Source organism: Gigantopelta aegis, chromosome 1 (genome assembly GCF_016097555.1).
Source record: "Gigantopelta aegis isolate Gae_Host chromosome 1, Gae_host_genome, whole genome shotgun sequence".
NCBI lineage: Eukaryota > Metazoa > Mollusca > Gastropoda > Neomphalida > Peltospiridae > Gigantopelta > Gigantopelta aegis.
In genome coordinates, this window is record NC_054699.1 from 13,437,924 (window position 1) to 13,459,147 (window position 21,224).

The 21,224-nt window shown below is 34.7% G+C and overlaps 1 protein-coding gene across 1 annotated transcript in view; it reads left to right on the top strand.

Annotated features, from left to right (window-relative positions):
• Positions 1–18,659, top strand: part of LOC121368054 (receptor-type tyrosine-protein phosphatase epsilon-like) — a 130,236-nt gene extending 111,577 nt beyond the window's left edge. The window contains exons 9-24 of the mRNA XM_041492613.1: positions 372–580; positions 1,095–1,182; positions 2,490–2,563; positions 5,186–5,222; positions 8,577–8,674; positions 9,009–9,137; positions 10,205–10,347; positions 10,840–10,975; positions 11,266–11,412; positions 12,483–12,582; positions 13,054–13,127; positions 14,221–14,358; positions 15,037–15,180; positions 16,244–16,392; positions 17,080–17,215; positions 18,588–18,659. Coding sequence (XP_041348547.1) covers positions 372–580; positions 1,095–1,182; positions 2,490–2,563; positions 5,186–5,222; positions 8,577–8,674; positions 9,009–9,137; positions 10,205–10,347; positions 10,840–10,975; positions 11,266–11,412; positions 12,483–12,582; positions 13,054–13,127; positions 14,221–14,358; positions 15,037–15,180; positions 16,244–16,392; positions 17,080–17,215; positions 18,588–18,659 — 1,874 coding nt within the window. The remainder of the gene's footprint in view (positions 1–371; positions 581–1,094; positions 1,183–2,489; positions 2,564–5,185; positions 5,223–8,576; positions 8,675–9,008; positions 9,138–10,204; positions 10,348–10,839; positions 10,976–11,265; positions 11,413–12,482; positions 12,583–13,053; positions 13,128–14,220; positions 14,359–15,036; positions 15,181–16,243; positions 16,393–17,079; positions 17,216–18,587) is intronic.
• Positions 18,660–21,224: the final 2,565 nt, after the last annotated feature.

The window sequence follows — 21,224 nt, forward strand, 5'->3', positions numbered from 1 at the left end:
ACTAAATGTTATTTACACCCGTTGCACTTGTAGCTGACTCATGCGTCACAGACACATGATTTTCAGGTTAACTATACGTCACAATGTAATCGATTTCCATCGCCTTTTTATTGCTTTTTCATTGGTGACCTGGTCATCACATAGGAACAACCAGTCATATGTCTTGAAATTGTTAACACAGGTACATGTGTATCCAATTATGTGTTATCAAAAATAACACATGATGTTCTCACCAACGGGTGTGTAAGAAAAATATATATGCAGGTAGATACACACATATACACACACATAAACATAGAGATATAGGTGTAGAGAGAAAGAGTTAAATTTGACAACGAAAAGGTAATGCAAGACTGCATCTCTTTTATTAGCCACCAATGCGAGACTAGGAGAGACTATTGTGAATACAAATAGTGAAGTTGAAGTTGATGATGACCATGATGAATTTAGTCATCCTCGTCAGTCAACACTTGTGACAGACAATGTATATGTTAACTACACTGACAGTGAAATACCGATGGAAAGACTGCATTCCTATATCCAGTATAAGACAGAAGAGAACTTCAAAGAGGAGTTTGATGTGAGTTTGATTCATAGTCATGTCGTTGCTATGTTTTTTTTTGTTCTTGTGTTTGGTTTTGTTCAGTGTTTTTCGGGGGTTTTTTGGGGGTTTTTTTGTGTTGTTGTTGTTTTTTTGTTTTTTGTTTTTTGTTGTTTTTTAGGTGTTTTTTGGGGGGGTTGGTATAACTGAGTCATTGTACTTAATAAGTGTTCAGTGTTCAACTATAAAAGGGTTATACATGCAATAACATTAATATGGTGTGATATATTATTAAAAAACACACGTTGCCACTGTTTATGGATCATAACCAGATAAAGATTATTATTATTATTATTTTTATTATTATTATTATCATCATTATTAATATTAATATTATTATTATTATTATTATTATTATTATTATTATTATTATTATTATTATTAAAACGTGGGGCTCGTTGGATTATAATATAACAAACTTCCTGTGTTTATTGTAGACAGGTTATTGCAATTATCACGTTATAGACGTAATGTAAACGGGTTTTTTTTCCAGCTGCTTCCTTATGGTTTACAAGTCCCCCACGAAGTTGGAAAGTATCCCATCAATAGAAAGAAAAACAGATATCGAACCACTTTCCCGTGTAAGTAACTCAGTTTCCCCACTCAACCACCACGACACTTCCAATATGTAACAATATAGCTTATGTTTTATTTCATCAGTGCAGTAGGTTTGAATTCTGTCAATTAACACTTTGTGTTTTAAATATTATGTTTTATTTATAAGGAAGCAACATGCATTTGTCTCATTTTATCTTGATTATATTTTGTTGTTTCTTTACTCCTGCCTTTATTTGGAAAAAAAAGCAACAAATACGTATCAAAAAGAGAGTACATTTTGTTAGGACATTATAAACAAATGGATGACAAAGAGATGCATGGTGAAAGCACAATATCTCCCTTCCGGTATTTACAACATCATCCTTCCTGTCAGAGTATGTATCCCAGGAAATAAAGCCATTGTTTGTGTCTGGATTGCATATCACCACTAACAGTAATTTCAAATTATGTTGAGTTGTTATTAGTTTGATGTCAGTGTAGTTTTGAATGATTAAAGAAGAGCGCAAAAGATAACATTGTGCTTTTTTAATTTACTGGCGGTGACCTCTATTGATGATGACAGTAAGATATGACGTCAAACAGTTTCCGTAACATATACAAATGTAACAGGCGATTTCGCCAAATTCATAGTTTTATATATTTCTTTTGAATATCGCCAGTTTCCCAGGTTCTCTAGTAACTGGCATTCACAAAATAAGAACAAGGACGAACATTTAACATTTATTTTATTACACAACAAAATAAAAAACATGGCGCACTTTCACAATTAAAACATTACAAATACAAGAGAGGAAAAAGAGAAGCAGAGATGTTCGGCAGTGAAACGAGATTTACGAAAAAGTACCAATTGAAATTGCTCGACTACGAAGAGATTAAAATAGTATAGTAAGAATTATCCGAAACGATAAAGACAGCAGAAGGAAGTAACATTTTACTAAATAATTATTTATACATCTCTTTCCCAGATTCAATGTGCTTGCCTGCCTTATGCATAAATGAACACCAAATAATCCTTATTAATTCAACAACTAAACTAATAACTAATTCCTGTTTCATAAGTAATACAACTTCTCAACATTCATCAACAAAATAATAAATATATCATGGTTTAAATACGGATTTGTACATTGATGTGCCAGTGATTTGCCAGGCATGTGTGTGTGTGGTGTATGTGTGGCCATGGCCGGGGTGGGGGTGGCTGCGGGTGTGCGTGTGAGTATGTTCGTTTTGTGGAGTTTCCGTCTCGTTTCTGTGTCCTCTTTTCCTTCCTTCTTTCCTTTCTTCTTTCTGTTAAAACGCCTCTTGGAATTGACACCCATATTAATTGCAGATGATCATTCGCGTGTGAAACTGAAGGTGACGGAAGCAGTAAAATCGGATTACATTAATGCTAATTACATAGATGTAAGTATTAAAATGTCGTTTTCGAGCCATCTAATATAATATTCGTAAAGTATGTATATGAATGTGTGTGCGTGTTTGTCTAGCAATGCAAATATCGACTGGGCATTGTGGATAGATCTTCCTCTCCAGTTGAGTATTTTCGGGACGATTTTATGTCTCGTTATACATGTACTGGCTACATTGTATGATGACAATGTTAAACATGGAAATAAACTGTTATTTTATAAGAGGGAGAATTAAAATGTCTGAACATTATACTATATTGCTAGTGGTCCGGAAGAATCTGTGGAAAAGACATGACACATTAATAATTAATAATTTGATGTAAATTTTAAAGAGACTGTTCTGAGTTCTCAGCACTAACAAGGAACCCGTTCCATTCATCCCAACAAAATGCCAATCTTAAATAAAAAATAGTATATATATATATATATATATATATATATATATATATATATATATATATATATATATATATATAATACATGCAGATTGAGGCTTAATTTCGTTTAACAATTGTTTAATTTCGTTTAACAATTGGGGAAAAAGTGTACGTACAACATTATTTATCACCAAAATCGATATTGAGATATTACAAAACATTACGAAGTCCATAAATTAATGTAATGGCTATATACATATTCGTATTTTAGCCAATAAAGTGTAAGTAAATTATGTTTAATAATTAAATGCATTTTATTTGTCGAAAACCGTTTTGTAAATGACTACCTACTCAGAATAGTCCCTGCAACGACAATGAAGTATATAAATATTATTATATTTGAAATTTTATATTTTATCGTTTCCAATAATTTAATTTTAGAAATAACAAAACGTTTTTAACGACAATGCGAAAAATACGTTTAATGACATGAGAAGATGTTTGATTTGCTAAACGTAACCGCTAGAGCACATTTATATATTAATAATAGGCTATTGGATGTTAAACATTTGGTAATTTTGACAGTCACAGAAAGGAAACCTGCTACAGTTTCGATTAGTAGTAAGGGATATTTTATATGCACCATCCCACATACATGATAACAAACACCACGACCTTCGATATGCCATTCGTGGTACACTGGATGGAACAAGAAATAACCCAGTGGGCCGACTGATGGGGATCGATCCCAAACTGACTGCGCACCAAGCGTAGGCTTTACCACTGGGCTATGCCCCGCCCTCGATTATGTCCCTTGTCTGAATTATTGCAATATTATGTGTTATTGATACCACACAATTTCTATTTCTGATAAGATTAAACATTTCTAGTTAAATTAATATAGACTAGTAGTTAAATTGATGTATTTAATGTTGACTGATTAAAATGCGCCGTGTAAATAAAGTGTGTATTGAAACAACATGCATTATTTAATTACAATGACTAAACATGTTCAGAATTGTTGCCTTTTTCTTGTTTGTTATTAATTTAAATGTTCATTATTGCATACACGCAAAGAAATGCATATACTTTAAATCACTTGTGAAGAGTACCCACTGAATTTGTAAGGAAATTGGTTATGTATTGTATCATGTACAGCATTAAAGTGACATACCCTAGTTTTTAAACACTAGGGTATATTTTTGACTATTATAACCGTTTTTGATAACTGAAATCATACTCTACTTAGATTGTATAGTTTAGATTATCAATCTCCGTACATTCGAAGTGTATTTGGTCATCCTGGTGTTTTTAATATCACACAATGCATTTCTCATATTTTTAAAAACGCACGTGCGTCTGAGAAGTAACAGCTATGTAGTCGAGTTTTAGTCCGTTTTCAGAGGGTATATCACCATTTCAAAGTCACAGGCTCATGTTTCACTCAATTGTAACTTTATCCAAATGTGTTTCAGGTTTGTAGATTAAATAAACTTAGTGTTAATGTTCATGGGTTGAAACTAGGGTATGTCCCTTTAATACTGTGTATAGAAATAAGTGGTTTTAATTAATAATTATTACATAAGAAGCATGACGGGTACAGAATTTGGATTAATTTGATAAATATTTAATTGTTTTCAGAAATTTGTTTTTGCATCCGTCATGCTTTCGTTATGTCAAGAAAAAACCTACCACCTTACATATTAGCAATTATTTTATTTTTAAATATGTTTTTATTGTTTTGCGAATTGTGTGTGCGTAATATGTTCTACAATAATTGCATGCCGTTTGTTTAGCTTTTTGATATTGTTTCAGAATTGTTGCCCTTTTATTGTTTGGTTTTAAGTTAAAGGTCCAATCTCAGATGAAAAACCCCCAACCCATTTTAAATCACTGCTGCAGAGTACCAACTTAATTTGTAAGAAGATCGCTAACATAGTATATCATGAAAGTAGTTTAAAAATAATTAAATAATTAAATAATTAAAAAGTATCACCTTCAATATTCACATTTATATTATTTTTTAAATGTGTTTTTATTGTTTTTCGAATCATGTGTGCGTGTGTGTGTGTAATAGGTTCTACCATACATGTAATTGCATACCGTTTGTTTAGCTTTATGTTTTTGTTTCATTCGTGTGTCTTATTTCAAATATGGTATCAACATTTTGATTTAAAATGCATACCTGTACTTTTGTAATACAATTCGCACGTTTTAATAAGTAGTACAACTCCTTTCAGGGTTACAAGAAGGAAAACGCCTATATAGCCACTCAAGGTAAGATGCGCTAGGCTTGCCTTGATAGAATACCCTTAACCCTGTTTGTGTACATGTTATCATGTCATAGAACGTATTTGCATTGTGTCCAAGTGTTTCTGTTGTATCTGATCCTCATTTAAAAAAAGGATAGTAAAACCCACAATATTATGATAGACATGTCATAATTACACTTTATTTTGCAAGAGTTGTATTTTTATGGTATGACATTTTATTATGTTATGTCAAATGTGTTAACTTTAATCAATTTTTTTCAATTACATGTACATCTTATTTTTAATAGTTTTATTACTAAGTATACTACAATACTTGTTTTATAGGTTTTAGTAACTTGTATGAGACGCATGGTGTCCAAAAGTAGCATAATCCATCAAGCGTAAAATAAATGTTCAGACACAGACGATCTACCCCTACTTAACATAAATAGTTTAATAGCCTTACTAATATAAATTACATTATATTAAAGTATATTGCCGCATATTATAATAGTATATGATATGGAGTAATAACCACCTATCTACGAAGTTAACTTAGTTAAGCACCTCTATTTTACACAATATATAAAGGCCACATATGTGCATGATATTTAATATCACGTATCTCAAATATATACTCTTGTTACAAATAAGACAATGTGTTGTATTTAATGACACCACTGTGACGCCGCATATAGCGCGCGCCGCATATAGCACAACTATGAGCGTTATGCGGTGATTTTGAACAGACATGTGCCTTGATCCCACATAAAGCTCACATTGTTTAATTTTAGCATTACGCATGCCGAAGGCGTGCCCGAGCGGCGGTGGGGGTGGGGTGTGTGGGGGTGGGTGGGGTGGGAGTGATATGGGTGGGGTGGGGGGGGGGGGGGGGGGGTTTGGGCTCCCCACGTGAACATTATAAAATTCAAGACGCATGTAGATGCACTCTGAGCCTTTTCTGAAACATTTTTTCCATCTTTTTTTCGAGTCAATTTTAAAAGGATATTTTATAGAACAATTACAGACAGCCTCGACCTATTCCCGGATCTTGTTGCATTATGCACACGTGTACTATGCGTAATGGGCGCTACGTCTTTGTATGCATGTATGTATTCTGTTTAAATTTTAAATATATTTCATTTAATGTTAGTGATGATATTGAAAGAAAGCAAACCGATGACTGAATGTCCAAAACAGGATATATGACTAAAAGAAGTAAACGTCACTACTACGGTCACTACTACTGTTGCAGTCGAAGGCTTCTTCTACTACTACTACTACTACTACTACTACTACTACTACTACTACTACTACTACTGCTGCTGCTGCTGCTGCTGCTGCTGCTGTTGCTGCTGCTGCTGCTGTTGCTGCTGCTGCTGCTGCTGCAGTAGTACTAGTAGTAGTAGTAAAATAACAGCAGCAGTAGTAGCAGTAGTGAAAACAACAACGGTAGCAGCAGCGGTAGTAGCAACATAAATGCTGGTAGTAGTAGTAGTTCTGGATCTGCTGTTTAATGATATTTCGTTACACAAACTAGTTGGAAACAGGACGCATGTTTCGTTTCTCTAACCCTGCCAACCCTATTGTGTACCCCTACTCAATTTTGTGCCCATACCGTACACGTTTTTAGGAAATGAAAGACCAAACGTGTTGTCATGCATACATATTTTATAATCATTGCAGCTATTATAATACAAACAGGCTTATTTAATTTATAAAACAGTGTTGTTTAAAGTTTGCCTCTGACCATAAAGGGGCGGGACGTAGCCCAGTGGGAAAGTACTTGTTTGATGCGCGGTCGGTCTAGGATCGATCCCCGTCGGTGCGTCTCGTTCCAGCCAGTGCACCACGACTGGTATATCAAAGGCCGTCGTATGTACTACCCTGTCTGTGGGATGGCTCATATAAAAGATTCCTTGCTGCTAATCGAAAAGAGTAGCCCATGAAGTGGCGACAGCGGATTGCCTCTCTCAATATTTGTGTGGTCCTTAACGATATGTCTGACGTCATATAACCGTAAATAAAATGTGTTGAGTGTGTCGTTAAATAAACAAATTATTTCATTCTTTCTTCAACGTCGTGCGCCGTCGTCCGTCGTCGTCAAATATTGCTTCAAACGACATCTCCTCCTAAACTGTTGGGCCAATTTTGATAAATCTTTACAGGAAATACATACCATTACGTCGAAACGCATGGCTTATTTCAGTTGGGCTCGGATGTGAAAAACAATTGATCACGTGACCTTTGGCCTCTGTAATTTGCATACCAGGAGAAATATTTTCTGGCAAGTGGGCAATCATGAAGCTACTATGTGTCGTCTACAATTCAGTACTCTCTGTTTTACCTTTTTAATTGGATCACTAGTCTACCATTGAAAATTATTACTATGGCCACTTTCAAAGAAGCGCAGGTATATTGCTTTGCTGATGTCGGTCGGTATGTCGCGTCGGTAGACAAGATAGTTACCAATCAATAACTTGAGAACGGTTAGGTTTAGGATCCTCAAGCTTGAAGGTTGGTCATGACCAGTAGAGGAACACTATCGATTTTGAGGTCGCTTGGTCAAAGTCACAGTGACCATGGGCTTCGATCAATAACTTGACCCAGGGTTATCAAACTCAATGTGAATGTTGGTCATGACCAATAGATGACGCTAATCAATTGTGGTGACGCTATGTCAGAGGTAAAGGTCACAGTGACATTGAGAAGTTAAGCGCTTTCTTATCAATAACTTAATGTAAGAACGGTTGGATCAAGAATCTTCATTTACTCTTTATGCCTTTTCGCCGCATACAGCTATATCTTGGTGTGTGCTATATGCGTACGCATAACGCTCACACTTGTGTTATATGCGGCGCGCGCTATATGCGGCGTTACACACCACTAGATAATATTAATCAACAACAACTGGATGTCAAACATTGGTTAATTCTGAAATACAATCTTCAGAGGACATCTGCCACATCTTCATCTTTACTTAGAATATATATTTCCGACAGACAGGACAAGACATACAACAGCCTTTGATATATACAAATCATGGGGCACTGATTGTAACGGAAAATAATGGATTCAGCAACTAGGTTCAGTATTTTGATTCAAGGTCTTGAGTTCACCACTCAACCGACTGACATAAATGCGATACGAGTGCCTCGTATGAGAATGTCCACAAGCATAGCCGGTTGTGACAACACAAACATTACAATTTCATCAGTCATACGAGGCAATCGTATCGTGTGTAGTCGCCTTAAATCCCATTCATTATTCATAAGACTGAAAACCTCTAAACCAAAACAGAACCAAATTATACTTTAGACTGCAGTTTCTAAAATAGCGGAGTGTTAGCAACTATTACAACGCCGTTTCACTGTTGCAGGTCCCGTACCGCTCACAACAGATGATTTCTGGAGAATGATATGGGAACAAGGCGTCAACAAAATGGTGATGTTATCAAATCTGGTGGAAGATGGAAAGGTATTCACTGAGCATTGCTTAGTCTAAGAGATTTAAACACAAATTTATAATGCAATGCACGAATAATAATAAAACGTAAGATTAGACATGTGTAGAAATATAATCAGTGAATATAGTTAGAAATAAGAATAACTTGCACGTTATTACCATTGAATAGTGTTGATTTATTCTCTCTGTTTCTGTCTCTCTGTCTTTTTCTCTGTCTCACACACACACACACACACACACACACACACACGCACACACACACACACACTACCTGACTCACTCACTCGTCGATATGTGTATATGTTTTTGTTTCTTAACAATTATCAGCTACTTGCAATTATTGTAGACAAAGTGTGAACAGTACTGGCCAGAACTGAATTCCGTGAAAACGACAGGCGAACTGAAGGTGAAGAACGTTAATGTGTTCGAGAGATCTGACTACACCATCAGACAGTTTCTTATTGACACTGATCAGGTATTTCAACGGAAGTATTTGAAATTCCGCGATGATTGAGCACGGTCATTAGAGATCTATAGAGGCTCATATAGACGGGATGCGGCGCGTGCGTGCGGTCCAACTGTGTCGCCTGATGTGTCTGCGACTTGTGGTTTGGTCGCATACGCTATAGACGATTATTTCAATGTGGGTGGCCGTATGCGTTTTCAGACACACAAATCGCACCCTTCCAGTCTAGACGCTCTCATCGAAACTAATATATGTCGTCTTTGTTTTCAGCAGAACGCACGCACGCGCCGCATTCAGTTTACCATTTAGTCATAGGTTCCAGAAGTTTAGACCACAACACTGCGTCTATTTATTTCTCCTTCTTGTTTTCATTTATTTATTTAGTTCTAGTTTTAATTTTTATTTTTTTTATTTTTTTGGAGGGGGGTTTGGGTTTGTTTGTTATTGTTGTTTGTTGTGAGTTTGTTTATGCCTTTCCTCCCAATACTCGCACGATAAATAATAATAATAATAATAATAATAATAATACACACACTTACAAAATTATTTGGAGGTAAAACAAGAAAATATATTCAATATGTAATTTTAGTCGGAAAAATTTAACTGTGGCTGAAAACTCGGGACAGTCCCTTTATGAATGCGCAATAAGCTAGAGTTACAAAATGTCCATGCACATCAAGTCACGATCCAAATGTAGTTTGAATGAAATTGAAATAATTCAGTCATATTGGAAAAACATATTTTTAATTTAATAAATATTCAGTACATTTGTTCCGTCAGAAAATGGCATAAGAGGTGTGTGTCTTTATCTCAGTACACCACGGTTATAACGTGTTATCCTGTCTGCAAGGAAGTTGTTACAAATTCATCTGATGTTTATAACTAGCTGGAGTAAACTGACATATCAATTCTAACCTTGCAGCAGTTAGTGTTATCTATTTAACTTTTTAAGCAATGCATATCATATATTTTAGCCTGAGGAACTGACATGCAACTGTTTTAAAATACGTTTGAGCATACCCAGGTTTAGGTTAGTCACCAACTAATTAGAATATGCTCTTCAATTACCTATCTAGAGCAAAAGGACCCATATCGTGAAGATGTTTCACTTCACCACGTGGCCTGACCATGGTGTACCTTCTGCTCCAGCTCTCCTGGGGTTTTGGAAACAAGTGAAGAAGGAAACAGAATCAAGTGGCCCAGTTTTAGTTCACTGCAGGTTTGCATTACGTTTTTGTCTTGGTCACAGAGATCACCACAACATGTAATGAGTCATTAAAGTTTTAGTAATACCCGTATTGCACCCCGATGGTATCGCCCTGGGGTGCACGAGCTGCCAATGATAAAAGTGTAGAAAACACATGCATTTTGTAAAGTAGCAGTAATGTATGTATTTTGCATTAGGAAGCATTGTTCATAACATGAAAAGTCAATGCTCCATCTTTACACATATTTTGACATAAACACTCGGAACTGAAGCTTCACGTTTCAAATATCATGATGTAATTGTTAATAAATTATTTAATACAACATTTGGAGCAGACCAATTTATTATGTTAAAGTAAACTGTACATTTCATTTGCTTTGTAATGTAGTGCACGGTCCTGTAACAATCCATTGTGTTCTCTTAAGTTTGTAATATAGTATAGGCTGGATGTATGAGATGTATATACTATTTTGACTATGCATTTGTTTGTGTTGTTGTTTTCAGCGCTGGTATTGGAAGAACTGGAACATTTATTGGTCTTGATTATCTCGTGGATGAAGCCAAAGACACCAAAGTGGTCAACATTTTCCAATGCGTTAGAAAGATGCGAGACAACAGAGTTAATATGGTGCAGACACTGGTAGGCATTCAAGTTACACAGTTAAATGGATGGGGCCATTTTGTATTTTGTTTTAATAGATTTTCAAATCTAGTAGTAAATAAAGCTATTTGAATGTAATTGTGTGTGGGCGTATAAGTCAGTGTACAGCATTAACATTTCCTATTAAGAATTAACCACTACGTTGTCCTTTAGTATGCATCTATCTTTCAGAATCAGTACCATGCTTAAATGATTGCAATCATTAATATATGTAAATGGTATTAGAATCAAAATCATTTTAAAATCATTATATAATTATATTGTTTCAGGAACAGTACCAATTTCTTCATGAAGTTCTTCTAGAGGCGATTTCTTCCATGGACACGTTCTACACTGTAGACTCTTTGAATGACGTTTTCTTTAGCGGGAAAGCAAAACCGTCTGACGAGAAACGCCGTTTGCAGCAGGAGTTCAATGTAAGAACACATACATATAGTATAAAGTTAAAGATGCAGTGCAGGATTTATTTAGGTTAATAAAATAGCAAGTCATACGCTAATAGAAAGAAATATGTATGGAAAGCAATTGTAATTGGCAGTTATTGGGCAGTGTAGATAGTTATATCAAGTGTGTGTTCGTTCAAAGCAAATATGGTTCGAATGGCCTTTGAACACAAGAAAAATTGTTCAGTGCTCCCCTATGGTAGTCTGGTCGAACCATCGTGGCGAACCCATTCGATTTTTCTCCATCCCGTTGATCCTAAGCAATATCCTACGACTGATATATAAGCTTCAAAAAGGTAGGGGAGCTCTAATAAGAATTTATAATTGCCAAAATTGTAAGGTATATTAGCTGTGGGGAATGGTTATATGAAAATAGTGAATTAACTGAGCAAACATCACAACCGGTATTTCAGTATTACAGTAGGTTTTAAGACCACGAAAGATCTTGAAGGACGACTGGGGTCAGAAGTGTAATTTGAAAGTTGACTTTTTTTTATCAGTAAATCGCAATTCAAACAATAAAAATAACTAAAAACAAAACAATAACAACTGTATGATCCACAGAAATAATGTTCCACAGTGATTAATCGACCTTTCTGGAAATTGTCAACATCGAGAATGACACCTCACGCACGTGTACGGGGCAACTGCGTGATGCACGTGCAAACTGTGGAATGTGTTCTGGTGTGTTAATAAACAGACCTGAACGTTCTTTACTAGGATGTCTGTGGTCAAAACGTATGTTCGGTCTAATAGTTGATATTAACATTAATATTTCAGCTTCCCCTACTTTTTTGAAGAGAATATAATGAACTTCGTGTCATGTGTCATCCCTTCTGCACATAAAATAACCATTTCTGTTAATGTAAAAATCTCACTGTTTTCCTTTAAAACTTCCGTGTCAGAATTAGGAAATATTTGACATCAAATAGCTCATGATAATTTAATCAATGTGCTCTAGAGCTATAGTTAAAACACATTCTTATTCAATTCCATTTAATTATATTACTATTTTTTATTTTATTATTATTGTTATTAAACAGAATCTCCAACGTCTGAAAACGCCAGTTTCCCAGACAGACATCGACACAGCTATGACACCTGAAAACAAGCTGAAAAACCGCCGCCTGTCTGTTGTACCAGGTAATACTTTTGGTACATGCACCTGTATTTTTATTTCGGGGTGGCATGTATCTTAATGATTGTGTGCTGATTTGCTATACGATGGACCACAACCAATGCCCATGGACTGATACATCAACGGACGTGGTGTGTAATATATTGTATATGGCGAAATGAATATAACCAAATGCCTTGCTCTTTTCCACTTGTCGAAACAATTATATGTCGTACCGTAGTAGTGTAACACGTGTTACCTGGTGTCAATTATTTATAAAATAAGATACGCTTAAAGGTTCATGACATTTTGATGCATAATATGAAGCTTTAAAATATTATGTTTCACTACAACGTTTTTTTTATTATCAATCTGCAGTGACGGAACATGAAACCCATCAAAATAATTCAACTTTTATTATTTCAAAACTCAGTTTGAACGACACATCTGTGCCTATCCAATAAACTGGATGCATGAATATTATTGAAATCTTGCAGTTTCTTATAATCGACTCTACCTGTGTACCCCAGTCCTAGGAACAAACGATTACATCAACGCCGTAACTTTTCCAGTGAGTATGTATAATGAATAACATGATCTATTATGGTCGGCATTACTTGGGTTAAACGTTAATTTTATTACCAACAACAGTAGATCAAGGGATGATTAATTAAATCTTATGATCTAGGAACGAAACAGTGCAATAGGTATCCGTGTAAAAAATATCTCTTGGACGGATAACAATGTCATGCACGCACACACGCACACATACACCACACACACACACACACCACACACACACACACACACACACACACACACACACACATGACCAAAGAGACAGGGAGAGATATATGTTCATATAGAGGGGGTAGAAACAATCTTATGACCTAGGAACGAACGAGTGCAATATGTACCCATGTAAAAACATATATCTCCTGGGACGGATACATGATTTCAAACAATGTCATGCACGCACATACGCACACACATGACCAAAGAGACAGGGAGAGATATATGTTCATATAGAGGGGGTAGAAACATTCAGTAGGCTAATGCATAGTATATATATATATATAATATACGATATATATATATATATATATATATATATATATATAGATATATCTATATATGATCAGACTATAGAGATCTATATATATATAATAGATAGATATATATATATATATATATATATATACATACATATATATATAATAGATATATATATATACATACATACATATATACATACATACATATATACATACATACTATATCTATATATATATATATATATATATATATTATATATATATATATATATATATATATACATACGCATATATATAGACTATACATACATATATATACATATATATATCTACATATATATATATATATATAGATATATCTAATATATATATATATATATATATATATATATATATATATATATAATATATATATATATATATATATGGACCTGACCAAGTACAGGTGTTTCATCATCATCAAACTTACATCAGAATGTCATGTCAAGTAAACACAATTTAACACTTTTTCTTATGCACATGACATGGATATTAATATTATAATACGATAAGACTTTATCATAACAAACATTAAATGGTAGCGACATGCCCAGTCTGGTTTCATTGCAGAGTTCCTCGTACAAGACTGGTTTCGTGGTCACACAGCTGCCTCTGGAGCACACGGTGATAGATTTCTGGAGAATGGTTTACGAGCAGAACTCCCACACCATTGTGTCTTTAACTGGTGACGAAAGAGCACAGGTGGAAGTAGTATCTTATTAGCAGACATTGATCATGATCCAATAAAATCACACCTCTTTGTTTAATCACCATATTTTATGTGTTCCTATCGACCCATAACATGACTCATATACAGTGTGGTTGGCTTCTCCTGTGTGAGCTCTACCAAATATAACATTCTGGTTAGCCAATGTCAGTAAAGATCCACAATAGAGAGACAGAACCCCCAATCATCACAAACCATCCCACCACAAAAAAGAATCCACTACAACCGAGTAATGTATATCAAGCTTCACAAACCAGCGGAACTACCAAGCATTTAAGCAGTGCATTGCGTATTCTTAATATTTCTAACATCAAACCTGCTGTTTGAAAACAAAATAAGAATCAACAATAACACAAAATAATCACTAAATAATTTGCAACAAACTCACATTTCAGGAAACAAAAGTAAGTAATTCAACAATGTATGTCTGGACAAGGCAGAAACAAGTTTGTGCTAAATATATGTACCACACGTTAAGCTTAATATTTTTATTTTAAACAGAATGTAGCGAAATTAATTTACCTTTAAAATTCCATATATGTCGATGGAATATGTCAAAACCATGTGTACGACACCAACCTGTGCATAGAATTTATATCGATGTCTTGTTATGTTATTATTTGTGAATTAGCCCTAACAGCTATGTGGTGGTATTTCAGAAGGATACCAAATTCTGGCCCGGAAGTGGTGAATCCGTGACTATTGGACCAATTACCATTGATAACCAATCAACAGTGAAGTCCAGCGGTGGAATCATGGAGACCAGCCTCACTTTAACAAAAGAGACGAGTTACGAGAATGAGGTAATCTGGTTACATGTTTAAGGACTGAGATTTTGTTTCTTGATATCTGAACAGACGAATGCAGGAAGCACTCGTGAATTTGAAAATAATTATATTTAACAAAAATGTGTGTTGTATTTTATTTATTCCCACCATCGAATGATGTAATATGTGTCAGAACATCTGTAAAATTGCTGCATTTGACCAGGAATAAACATTTTGAACTTGCGCAGAATGATATCAGAAGCCTTTGCTCTAGTATTACCTAGTATAGTCATTTACCGACATTGTTATTCTAATGTAAGAGTGACATAAAAATACAAACTAATGGGCCTAGAAATATTTAATAAAGGGTAAATTACCAACTTCTGTGGGACACTGGAGAACCAACACCGCTAAATGTTCATTGGGTGGGTGATAAAAGAAAAGATATGTTGTGTTCCATCCCAGTGTGTGTACAGTTGGAGCACACTGATATTGTGTCACAATGTACTAATTTAAAGCAGTATGATCTTGAATCTCAGTGTGTGTAATAACGGAATAAACACATTGCTATACATTATTGCCCACCTGTGAGAGATATCACCTTATAATAACATTTTCGTGGGTCGCATTGTGACGATCCATTTTTATACAAGGCCTAATGCAATTAGTCAAAGCACTGGTTTAACGTAATTCGCTGGAACTATTTTTACCATTCATAACATTCCTGCGTAAATACGATTACGACGATATGAATTATACAAAATTGGATTTGAAATGGATTTTATAATATACAAAAATAATTACATCTTACACTATACACTGAAAGACAATATCCGTATATTTTTATCATCGAGGAAACTGATATTGTGATAGTGTGGTAATCTTCCGGCCTAGAATACACCAAACGTTTTCCTCTTCTGTCTTAGTCTACAATTATCTGTTTGCACGTCACATTTCTGGTAGAATGTATATTTTTGTGAATGAAAATACTATAACTACGTTTGGTATGCAGACAACAACCCCACCAAAAAAACCCCAGATATTTTTAACTCCAATATACTTCTCTTTCTTTTCAAAGCTTATTTATGTCATTTTCCAGGACAAAAAGACATTGCAGTTGTTTACGTTGAATAACTGGTCTGCTGACGGTGGTCTCCCTTCAGATAAATATGAATTGTTACTATTTCTGGACAAACTCCAACGTCGTCGTGATGATATTGATAACTCTCCAATCATAGTACAGTGCATGTAAGAAAATATATCTCACAGAGATATTATCTCTATGGTATAACAAACCAGCAAACGACATTATGAGGTTAAAAATAAAAGCATTTGGTTAACCAGACTAGTAGGTAACTTACATATTACGATTGCGGTGATACCATTGTATTGTTTACCAAACAAATCAACCAAATATAATTACATGTATATTAATTCCTAAAATGAATCTCAAGGGACTGAACACACTCACTGCCCTGTTTGACGCGCGCTTCTGTCAGATTGTATATTACCTCCAGGATGGTTCCTAGGTATCATTTATGGTTAGATAGTTAAATGTCAAGGTGATGCCGCACTATACCAGTACCTTGTACGAGAACAGATGATTGTGACAAGACATTTGTATCGTATGTTATTGCCTTAAACATCTATTAATATTGCTAACTACATAATTTTAGGGACCGGGAAAGTAGCAGCGTTTCCTGTTTGGCTTTTCTTAAGTTCCTTCTTTGATATATTAAAATTAGCTTTTGAAAATATTTGGTATTAGATTATAGAATGAACAAACCGACCAATTGTCTCTTCCATTATATACTTAAGTTAGGTATTTATAATTATATTGTATGTGATATTATTTACATAGTATTATGATGTATATTTCCAAAATATGCCATCTTTACTCGTGTATATGAAATCGAACAATGCCTTTACTTCCAGAGATGGTGCAAAATATAGTGGGCTGTTCTGTGTTTTGTCAAACATCATTGAGAAGCTAAAACTCGACAAAGACGTTGACGTATTCGTCACTCTTCGAGAACTGCAGTGTATTCGACCACAGATTGTCGAGACCTTTGTAAGTTTTTATATTTTGTTTTCAATTATACCAAGGGACAAATTCAAATTCAAAAATTTAAATCTTGAATAAGTAATTTTGAATGGCACGCATGCTACAAGCAAGCAAGTTGTAAGGAAATAGTTTACGTCAAGGGACCAAAGTCAAAAGGGAACGTGGAGAAGCAAGGACACTTTAATAAAAAACAAACAATATAAACAAATTGTTCAAAAAGGGGATTTTAATTTTTAACGGGGACATGTCTCCCTGGTCCCCTCCTTTCTACCCGCCATTGAGTTACTATATATGTCTTAAAGTCACTGATTCTAGTTCTGTTTCACATAACATGCAGAGCTACCAGTAGCGCATGGGCGATCAGAAACACCAGATGCATGTCCATAAAACCATTCTATTACACGAGACCATCCTCTTTTAAATTAATATAGCTATTGCCTATTGATAATGTAAAACAGTTAATAACGCTGTGCAACTATTTACAAGGGGCAACCATGCAGAGACATGATAATACGTAAAGGAGTATATGCATTCTTGTTATTATATACACTCTTTGTTATATTGATATTTTTTATTATATTTTTTTATTGAATATTTTCATCACTTTCCATACATGTGTTATATGTTAATGTTCGTAATGCCTATGAACTGTATGTTTACAGCTAATAAAGTATGTACATTAAACACACAGTTGTAAGTAATGTCTAATTGATCACTGCCAAAAAGCTTGGGTTACTTTAATTGTGTGATCATACTGCAACACGGCTGAAGAGTATTCACCTAAATAAAAATGCGACTGCACAAAAGACTTGAACCACTCAGACGAACAATTATGTTATTCTTGTTGCTACTCTGTAGTATGTCCAAAACTCATCGTATATACTGCCTGGTCCGTGAGAGAACGTATACAAAAAATGCGTTGTCGTTAAACGAAAAATCAGTTCCTTCTCCAAAACCACTGCGTTCAGTGACAGCGATCCACGGTAACGTTCAGACAATTTGACTGGTTTCCGATGTGATCATTTCATTTAACGTAAATCGCTTAAGCCAGTCTAGACAACGCAGCTCAGGCATCACAGCAGGGTCATGGCAGACATGGGGGGGGGGGGGGGGGGGGCTGACTACGATCGAGGGCGCATAGCAAAATTTCAGGAGGTATACTCCGCGTTACAATTTAAAAACTAGATGCCCTGAAATGCAATTTCCTACATTCTACCAGACAAAATGATATCTGCCTTAAGATGTTAAATTTTATTACTACTAATAATATTTTTGTTCAGAATTATTGGAGCCTGTCACAATTATCTCTTAATAAAAATTCAATGAATTCTTAATCCTTAATCTTTTTTTTTCACTAGAAGTATTTCATATTTTACAGGAACAATATAAGTATTGCTATGAAGTTGTCAAAGAATACCTGAGGAGTCTGGAAATTTACACCAACCTATGAGTGATGTGGAATGGAGTCGATGGTGTCATCCTGTTTTATATATTTCAGACTGTGATCACCTGACTTACTGTTGACTGTTAACGACTAGTATCTGGTTTACCCTCACAATTTAACAGTTGTGTTACTAACAACCGGTGGTTGTTTTGTTTGTTTGTTTGTCTGTTTGTTTTATTTTGTGGGTTTTTTTGTTGTTTTTTTCAGTTTAGTTTTGTTGTTTTTGTGGGGGTTTTTGTTTTAGCTTTTTTGCATGTGTTATTATTTTTTCACATTACTAACATTTTAGTGAATAGTGATGTGTGCATATTATTTCACAATACAGGAACAAGTTTCCAAAACAGGAACTTATGTTTTGACTAGTACGTACTTATTATCTCTCAGGTTGCAGCACTGGAATGTGCATGTGTTTATTATAATTTATCATATCAACAACAATTCATTTATCAATACAATAATAACTGAAGAGGTTTCAAGTTCTTATTTCAGTGACTCGTGAGGCTTTTCATTTACTGTTGACTTTGTGCTTACTATTACCAGTATAGCATGCGCTATACTGACTAGTTAATGTATGTTCATTAGTTTTATTTATACAGACGTTTATTAACCAGTGATAAATATTATATTCTTACCTCGCCCCAGGGGTCTTTAATGGTAGGGCCGAAAAGTGGAAACATTAAGACACTGTTTTAAATATTTTATTCTCCCATAAATGTCAAGCCTTGACACATGGAACAATAAATTTGCGAAATTAAAAATTATTATTAAATTTGTATAATATAAATTTATGTTATATTTAGAACTATTAATAGTTTGTCGTATTGTTGTTTGTCTTTAATTTAATGAAATCGCTATTTGGATATTATTTCGTATATAATGAAAGATGTCGTAGATAAACATATTAAAGTAATAGTCAGATAAAAAGAGTTTATGAAAACGTCAAAATACATTTTGGAAATTTTGGGCATTGTTCTGACTGGAATGTGAGGAAGGTGCATTTTAACCACCACATTTGGAAAGGCACAAATCATCATACGACAATCAGTACATTGTGCATTTCACGGATGCAAACATTTATATTCTAGTGGGTGGTGCTGCAATTACTAAATCACGAGAATAAGAGTTAATAATAGTTTTGAGTTTTGGCATATGACTAAGGAATCTTTCTACGATTGCGACACATCGTATTTGAAATATTACACTAGGCTGTCACAGAGTATGTTTTGTAAGGTTGAGTAAATCCTTAGAAGAAAATATATTTATATGAAAGTTTAACCATAGAAATATATTATTAATCGGAAACATCTTACAATGCAGCAAACTCAGGAATGACCCTTTAACCGTCATATTGTTGTAATGGTTGTGTGCATGATCATATGTCCTTATCATACAACCATTTTATATATCAATGAACACGATTATTATCATGTAGAACTAATATAGTTGTTTTGTTTTGTTTTGTTTTGTATTTTTGTTTCACATCTATTGTGCAAATCAAATGATTAAGCGACAATGTGCATATATAAAATTGGTTCAAATTACATGCATGTATGTTTGATTTGTTGTTGTTTTGTCACTAATTTGTGAGTGGGGTGTATGGGTCGTAATTTGTAACACAAATATCGCCAATAAACATTAGGGGGAGTGACAAGGCATTTGTGTTTTAGACAAACTAAAAAGTAGTTTTAACCAACCAGTCATTTACGTAAACTGTCACACAAACCGATTGGTTATTTATCAGTATTATAATCAATAGTTTCATTTGTTGGTGTTTATTCCATCCCTGATTTTTTTTAATCCACTATATCCCCCCGATAGGTGAATTAAAACAAAATGTAGAACCCCTGCAGGTATGTATTTATCCAACTTAATTTAGAATGTCACTATAATAGCACTCTAAGAAAAAACATCCTTGAAGATATGTAGAGATCGACTGATGGTAATTAATCATTAAATGGTGATGGATGCAGAAATGGAAGATGTGCGACCAGGTCGGCTTAAATGGGACACCTATAGTAACCGACAGCACACCACACTAGACTTCATTTTACTTATGAAGTCTTCCGATAAAACACCCACACAAAATGCACACTCCCAGGATTAATATGTAAGTGTTAGGTATCATCGTGTCATGGGTTAAAATAGACCATATAGCATACAACCAATATGTACGCAATATATAGGAAACCGAAACGACTACGGCAATAGTCATCATTGACTACATGAGTAGTATTAGGGCCTACCTGGGGCCATGGCCTACTGGTAGGAGACAATGGGCTTGGTGCCGGTGTGTGACCTTTGTAGGAAACAGTGGCCTTTGTATAGGAGGCAATGGCCTCTGTGTAGGTTGGTGCAGGTGTGTGACCTTGATAGGAAACAATAGCCTTGGTGCAGGTGATCGTCCTTGGACTGAGCTGGGGGTGCCTCCCTCGTGTATAGAAAAGGGTGCTTTTGGCTTCATTGTCATTCGCTTGCCGAAAAGTTTACAGACAAGATCTACGTCTAGTTTGTTTTAGAGGTTGATGATATTCACATTTTTGTGGTTTGTTGCTTTTTTATTTTGAAAAAAGA